Source organism: Pieris brassicae, chromosome 10 (genome assembly GCF_905147105.1).
Source record: "Pieris brassicae chromosome 10, ilPieBrab1.1, whole genome shotgun sequence".
Taxonomy (NCBI): Eukaryota; Metazoa; Arthropoda; class Insecta; order Lepidoptera; family Pieridae; genus Pieris; species Pieris brassicae.
The window spans coordinates 5,083,731-5,091,592 of record NC_059674.1 but is presented as its reverse complement, the minus strand read 5'-3'; the positions used below and the strand labels follow the sequence as shown (position 1 = coordinate 5,091,592).

Sequence of the window (7,862 nt, the reverse complement as noted above, 5' to 3'; positions counted from 1 at the left end):
CTAACTCTGTGAGTCTGTGTAACATATATACTATATTTGAGTACTTTATTCTATGGCATTCAAAAGTCAAATGTCACTTTCCAAATTTTGTTACCATTCCAATTTCTATGGCGGATTAAATTAGGAAAATAGAAATCACAGCAAAACAATTTATAAATATTAAAAAGAATTCAGCAAACATAAACATGTCGACAGTCGTGTCTGACTGCTTCACAATCGGCAGTATAGTGGCTACCAGAACGTGTTACAATGAACATATCGAAGGAGAAGTGCTTGCATTTGACCCACAAACTAAAATGCTTATTTTAAAATGTCCATCATCGAGTGGTAATCCTAAGCGCCACGATGTTAATGTCGTAAATTTATCGCTCGTTAGCGATGTTCAGGTAAAAAAGGAAGTGCCTACTACTACAGTGCCCGACCCACCACCGTCGCTGAATCTTCATAGGTTAAACACAAGAGTTCGAAACGCGATAGAAAATAAACGAAGGCTGGTGAGTGGTTTTTCAATAAATCATTAAATAAATTATCTTTCTGGACCATATAATACAATCTTCAATTGTCAACTGAAATGTCTGATTACCTATGTTATGACAAAAGTTCATTAACTATGTCACTGATGATAGTTCTTAATTTTTGTATGCTGAAGTGACACAAGTAGTTGGAGTAAGCTTATATAGACCTAGACTATTAAACTCGAAACAAGGATTATTCATCAAGGGTGCACGGCCAGTATTGCTGTAAACTTATAAAAATATATTAATCTTATAAATATAGAAACATAGTTTTTTGTTTGCTTGCAAATTTAAATGACATTAATATACATAATATATATTTATGTTAAAGTATTTTATAAGGCATCATAACAATGATTTTGTCTTTTACATGGGATTGTTAATTTATATAAGATCTGTTTTTGTGGTATTTCGTTTAAGCAAATTACTTTTGAAGTATTAGCTATAGTTGGTGTTAGATATAAGAGATTGTAAAATATTTGCCAGATAATAAAATCTACTAGGTTTAAATTCACTTAGTAAAGCTAAAAGAGAAAGAATTCTGGTTGCAATTGTTCTATCAGGAATAAAGTTTAATAGTTAATTTCAGGTATTTTTTTTAATGTATATTTAAAATTTTATTATAGGTATCTGCTCTATCAGCATGTCTAGATCCTGAAGGTCAGCGTCTCTTTATGGCCATTGCTAGAGTTATAGAGGATGTGTCATGGTCAGGCCAGAGTATCAGAGTCTACAATCAAGTCACCATCACACCCCCATATAAAGTAAGTATACTTTTAAAAAAAATGTATTTTACCGATAACTCAGAGTTTTTTTGATAAGTTTCTTAAAATGGGGCCTTGAAATAGTCGCAGACACTCTTTCAGTAGTTTTGCTATAATTGTGACTTAAAATTGGATTACATTTGGTTAATTCATTTAGTAACTTATATTTAGGATAAAATGGCTCTTGAAAATATATAATTTCTTAGGAATCTTAAAAAATATGTGAATTTTTAGATGACACAATCTTCTTAATATAGAGAATAAGTTTAATGGTTAGTGTTAATGTTTTTTCAGGTAGACAATGTGATAGGTGAAACAGATTCCAAATCATACAATTACATAAGAAAATTTGTGGAACGTCACTGGCGCGAACAACAAGCGCGTACAGACCCCACAGTCCCCACAGTCAACCAATAATCTAGTAATATCTGGAATATTTTGACAGTTTTATACAAATATAAAAAACAGATCTAATTTTAATATTTTATAACAAACATTTAGGTCATAATTCATCATGTAAATGATATAATACATTCTTTTTTTGAAGATATGTCACATGAAAAATTTTAGTCGCTTTGAACATCTAGATCAAAATATTGTTCTTGGTGTTTAGTACTTCATTTTAGCTTGTATGAACCAAACATAATATTTATGTTTTTTAATTGATTTACGGTTTTTATTATGAAGCCTAAGTTTCAAATATTAATGTAATATGGTTTCTGAATTGAACCTCCAAAAGTTTTATTTCACATTACACACATCATACTGTTTCTTTTCTTTAATAAAATTTAAAGAAAATAATTGTGTAAAACTGTCGGAACTGTATCTTTTGTAACTTTAAGAAAGCAAAAAATTGCAAATGAATAGATGAATGTAACATGCTAATCTCATTGTAGTTTTTATAGTTACAAAAGACTTATTTTCCAAAGATGTTTTACGGAACAAATCAAAATTTTGTTTATATGTTTTGTAAAAACCTTTGACTTGCTAAGTCGTAGAGCAGTTCACAAAAATATTTTAATTAATCTTAAATTATTTTTACTATTTATTGGATAAATGATTATAAAAACATAAGTTACAGAATAACCCAGTTATATTATTTTACAGAGATTTTTTTATAGAGATGGTAGTCATATGTATTGTGCATTAATGAAAGTTTATCTAATTATTATTAGATTCGAGTTAATGGATTCACCGCGACTTAGCAAGAGATAGGCCGTAATTGGGATATTTCGTTTAAATATACAATGTTATTTTACATCGAGTTCTGGCGACGGTAGTATCAAAAAATGTACGCAAAAATAAATTTAATTTAAAACTTCTATCTTATATATAAGTTCCGTGAAATGTTAAACACAAATAAATGTAAATATTTATTACTACACTAACTCTTTATTTTATATACATTCCCTAAATCCTAATATTCTTTCGAATCTTGGATCAGATCTACAAGCATGAGCTAATGCAATTCTCAAGCAATATTAAGTCTTGATAATGCGGGGGCACAGCAGTTTTTGTTTTGTTTTATTTATTTCAACTTTATTCATAACAAAATATGGTTGTGGCAAAATTGATCTAATGCTAGGCCCTTAGTAGTAGTGGGTGATCAGATTACAGTTCTTCCGTGTAGTGGCGTAACTATACAATCTGGGGCCCGAGGCAATTTATTTTGATGGAGCCCTTTCAGTAAAAATCGTCACGTACTCAGTTTAATTTTAATAAACTTAGAGATTTTCAGCGTACACAATAACACGTTGTATATTTCCCACTAATACCACAATAATAACTCCTCTCTTAGGCGACAGGGAATGGTCTGTAGCCCTATGCTTATTGCATTCATCCATAGAACAAAATATTTCAATGCATTTATCACCTTTTCGCCAGCTTTTCGGTGAAGGAAACGTGAGGAAACCTGCTTACATTTACAATTAAGTAAAAATAAAAAATGTTTTATCTCGCGGCCTCTCGGGCAGGGTCCGGGGTCTTGGGTCGGGAACCCGTGGCATTTTGCCAACCCTGCCACCCTATTGTTACGCAACTGCTTCCGTGGTACATGGTGCGCGGTTAAAACAAAATGAGTAGTTTTTAAGTAAATATAGTCTTAATGTTAAATCTAATCTAGCAAAACATAGTGTAAGACATTAAGTACGCGTGAGTTTATGAATATGTGAATAGGTGTGTCCGTATAATATTGTATACTCTGTATTTGAAATTGTTTATTCACTAAATAATACACTGATGTGCCCCTTTATAAAATTCATTAAATATTTGTTTAAATTTGAACTAGCTTTTAGATAGCTTATTAACAAATCTTCGGATAAAACTTTGATCAAGATTTTTGGTATATTTACTACGTTTAGCCATAAGTATTATTCAACTCCGTCGTGACGTAGCAGAACTAGAAGAATTGATATATAGAGGTTAACACTATCTGAATGGATACAAATAATAAAGGGGAGTTTAAGGTTATACAACTTTTTTCGTATTATATTTTATTATTAGAAACTCTCCACATGTCTGTTGAATGTGAGTCTAGGATCCAGATCAACTCCGAGATTTCGGATGTGGTTATCAATCTGTATCGGTACATTATTCATATTTAGCGTGTCATACTTCAGTTTACGCGTCACCACCATAACTTTGGTCTTGTGTGACGCAAATTTCAGTTAGTTTAGGATACCCCATATTTATATCTGGATCAAGGTTAGTTCTAGCGGTATTGACGCGATAGGGATAGCGATCTTAGAAAACGATGAAAATGTTATAATTATTTGTCAACTTGATTAGTTTTATTACATAATATATATATAGTATAAGACCTATCCTAGGTACAGAAACAGTATCAAAGGCCTTTTTGATATCCAAGAAGATACATAATGCCTTTCGTTTACTTATTCGTTTCGTTTAATAGCGTCCTCAGCACTGATACCCGCACGAAAACCATACTGTGATGCGGACAATATGCCATAGGAGTTAAGACAGTTAAGTAAATGGCTATATATAAGTTTTTCAACGATTTTGAAAATTACTGGAAAGACTGAAATGGGTGGATAGTTAGTAGTGTCTTCTTTATTACCACCTTTATGCACCGGGTATTATTGAGCATTTAAGTGATTGAGGGAATACACCGCATGATAGTGATAGAATACAAATTTTAGTTAATACAGGAATAGTAATATGTTTTGCCATTTTTATAAAATTTGTAGAGATGTTATCATAACCTGATGCTGCATCGGATTTGAGATTATTTATAACAACCTCTATCTCTGCTGCATCCGGTTCAATAACTCCAATTGTGTTGACTTGGATAGGGACAAGCTCCCTAAGATAATTCCTTAGAGATTGAGGATCACTTGAGATACCGTAGATTTGCCTACGTTGTTGAAATAATTGGCTATATAGTTTGCAGATTCAATGCTTGAAGATTTTAAATTAGTAAGTTCAATGTTTTTCTGTTTGTGTTTATTTAGGTTTGCAATATTTTTGATACATTTCCATAATTATATATTACTACCTTTTGAATTATTTGCCTTAAATATTCATTTTTTAACTTTTTTTATTAAATTATTACAGTAATTACGATACCGTCGGTATGTAATCTTCAGTACGTCATTTTGTTCATCGAGTCTGTTTCTTTGTAGATTATTTCGATGTTTTTTACATCTAAGAATACCTGGTGTAATCCAGGGTTTTATTAGTCTTTTGTTACTAGGAATGTTTACAATGTTTGTATTTATTTTTATGGAATCAATTATTAATGTTAAGTCGGTTTGTTAGAATATTCAATGTTTAGATTAGTTGGCTCATAATTTGATTCAAGGGTTTTAGAGCTTTATCGTAATCAGTCATTAATTTAGTTCTTGGTGCTGTATGATGTTTTTTTAAATAATAAATATAAATAACTGTCGTTTTATGATCCGTGACTGTAGTATCTAGAACGGCTATTGATGCAGAATAGTGACTAGAATCCAAGTTAGTCATAATGTGATCTATACAGCTATTTATCCTCGTGTCGAAGTTATGGCCTGGTTGCAGACTATGAGTTGCTAACATGTCAAGGTATGCACCTGGCAATTTGTCATTATTACCGTCGATTATGTTTATGTTGATATCCCCAGTAAGTATCACATATACACACAAGTAATCTATTTTGATGTGTTTATGCAATGGTAGGTATTGAGGCACGACTGTAAAAAGTTAGCAGTTATGTGTAGTTCTTCAAGACTATTTATATGGAGAGCCTATGAGTTGAAAGAGGTAAGTTGACTAGACAGTACATGTGAGTTACATAAACTTAAGTAGAAAATATTAGAATTAGTTACAATACCTGAAATCAGCACACAAGAGAGTGGGATACAATATGGTACAAATAATGGTTGACACAGAATTAATTTAGCGATTAGTCAGTCTAAGTTCATTAGGTTTTGAACTTGGGCCTCATTTGTTATTTGTATTATGGTAGAGTTGTCGTCTTTTCGCAGATAAACAAGTCCTGTGGCCGTCCAACAGTACTTGTATTTCTTCACTCTCTTTAAGTCTCGAGCTAGAAAGTAAAGCCTGCTTGCCTTCTGCGTTAGTGATTCCGAGATGAAGATCGGTACATCAGGATCCTTCTTAAGACCGAGGTGTTTAGCACAGAGTTTGTTATTTGGGCCATTATTAAACATCTTAGCAGCGTAGAACCGTAGAGGTTAATTCGATTACAATTGTTTTTGTAGAAGATTTGTTTGTTATTTGTTTTATATATATCCCATATGTCCTCTTTGTTCATTTCAGATTTTATATTTTGCGCAAGATTTGACAAGTTTAATGAGGTCCTCTTTAGATTCTTTACTTCCAGAGGTACATTTCTCATCTCAATGGTTGTCTTCTTTTGTTGTCTAGCGCTATCTTCTAATTTATGTCCTAAAATCAAAATTTGTTCATCGCGTTTTTTTATCTCTATTTCCAATGACTCAATTTTCTTTTTGAATTCTAAGTTTTGTTCTGCTAGGAAAGTAATTGATTGACTTTTCTATACTCGAGTTGCTCAGATTAAGGGCAGAAATTATTGGGGATAGCTTGTCCATTTGCTTTTGATGTTTTTCTCCCCACGAGGTAATAAGATTTTTCATTTCTTCCCTTAAGTCAGATATTTCCTCACTGTGTGTTTTTGCAAACCTTTTACGTTTTTGCCTAGAAGTGACAAAGGTAATGCTTTTCTTGTTCCTGTAAGTTAGGCTCTGACGTAGATTTTTCCAGGGTTTATTTCATCATTGTGTGGTAGTGATGTTATACCTTACCTACCTTGATCTTATGCCAAGAGCGCAGAAATAGCTAGGAGATATGTCTTGTATTTAGACACCGGTCGGGGGTGTGGCCTTGGTTGACACTCCTTCCTGCAACTTGCGTATGCGTTGGGGGCGGCAGCAAGTGGGCGGTGACTTAAAAGAATGGTGGCTACTCCTGATGCACTGTTATCCTAGTACTTGCTAATATTTTAATTTTGAAACTTTTCAATTTAATTAAACACGGGTTGGGTTATACGCGAATAGCGAGATCCAAAACGGAACACTTATGGAGCGAAATGCAATTAAAACTCTCTATACGCTTGGTATAAGTAAAATGTTTGTGTGACCTGTGACGTCCTCTGTCTGTGGCAGAAACAGTAGTATTCGTACGAAAAACGTAGTCAAAGTTAGCTGGGGAAGAATTCGAATAAATCCGGTCCGAAAGCAAAGGATTTTATTTCGGGTGATGATGATAACACCTAGAACCATGTCGCGTATTTTAAAAAACGACTTTGGGCTTGTAGCCTATAACAGAGGCACTATTCATGTTTTAAATGATATCTTTAAAAAGAATAGGTTAAAAAAGAAACAACTACTGAAGCGGTACGCAAAGGGACGTCACAGAAAAATTTTGTTTACGGATGAGAATTGTTTTACAACTGAGCAACAATTTAACAAAAAAATGACCGTATTTATGCTCAAAGCTCTAAGGAAGCTTTCCAATTATTCGACAAAGTGCAAAGTGGGCACTATCCGACATCAGTGATGATTTGGTGGGGTATTAGCTATGAAGAAGTGACTGAGTCACACTTTTGTGAAAAAGGTATCAAAACATCAGCACAAGTGTATCAAGATACCATTCATGAGAAGGTAGTGAAGCCCCTTAACAACACCATGTTCAATAACCAAGAATGGTCCTTCCAGCCAGACTCGGCGCCGTGTCATAAAGCTCGGTCTACGCAGTCTTGGTTTGAAACTTTTCAGACTTCATCAGAGTTGAAGACTGGCCGTCGTCTAGTCCCCATCTTTATCAGCTGCATTATGATTTATGGTCAGTTTTAGAGAGTACGGCTTGCTCTAAACCCTATGATAATTTGGTGTCCCTCACACAATCCGTACGATTGGCAATGAAGTATTTTCGCATAGAAAGAGTGCGTGCTTCTATTGATATCTGGCTTCTAACGTTTAAAGGACTGTTTTGCAGCCAATGGAGAGCACAGAATAAGCTTTTTATATTTTAAATTGTTTTATATTTATGTATAAAACTAACACACTGTCATAGTAATAAATGTTATTTGCAATATATATTTTTT

General features: G+C 33.2%; 1 protein-coding gene across 1 annotated transcript; it reads left to right on the top strand.

Annotated features, from left to right (window-relative positions):
* Positions 1 to 73: 73 nt before the first annotated feature.
* Positions 74 to 2,651, top strand: LOC123715667 (LSM12 homolog A-like). The gene is made up of 3 exons (XM_045670889.1): positions 74 to 494; positions 1,142 to 1,279; positions 1,574 to 2,651. Exons 1-3 carry the CDS (start codon positions 186 to 188, stop codon positions 1,694 to 1,696), a joined length of 570 nt encoding a protein of 189 aa, XP_045526845.1. The 5' UTR covers positions 74 to 185; the 3' UTR covers positions 1,697 to 2,651.
* Positions 2,652 to 7,862: the final 5,211 nt, after the last annotated feature.

Excerpts from the sequence above, each read along its gene's own strand:
- LOC123715667 (XM_045670889.1), top strand. The coding sequence starts at position 186 with ATGTCGACAGTCGTGTCTGACTGCTTCACAATCGGCAGTATAGTGGCT. Across the intron at positions 495-1,141 it reads TAGAAAATAAACGAAGGCTG|GTATCTGCTCTATCAGCATG; the intron begins GTGAGTGGTTTT and ends ATTTTATTATAG. Across the intron at positions 1,280-1,573 it reads CCATCACACCCCCATATAAA|GTAGACAATGTGATAGGTGA; the intron begins GTAAGTATACTT and ends ATGTTTTTTCAG.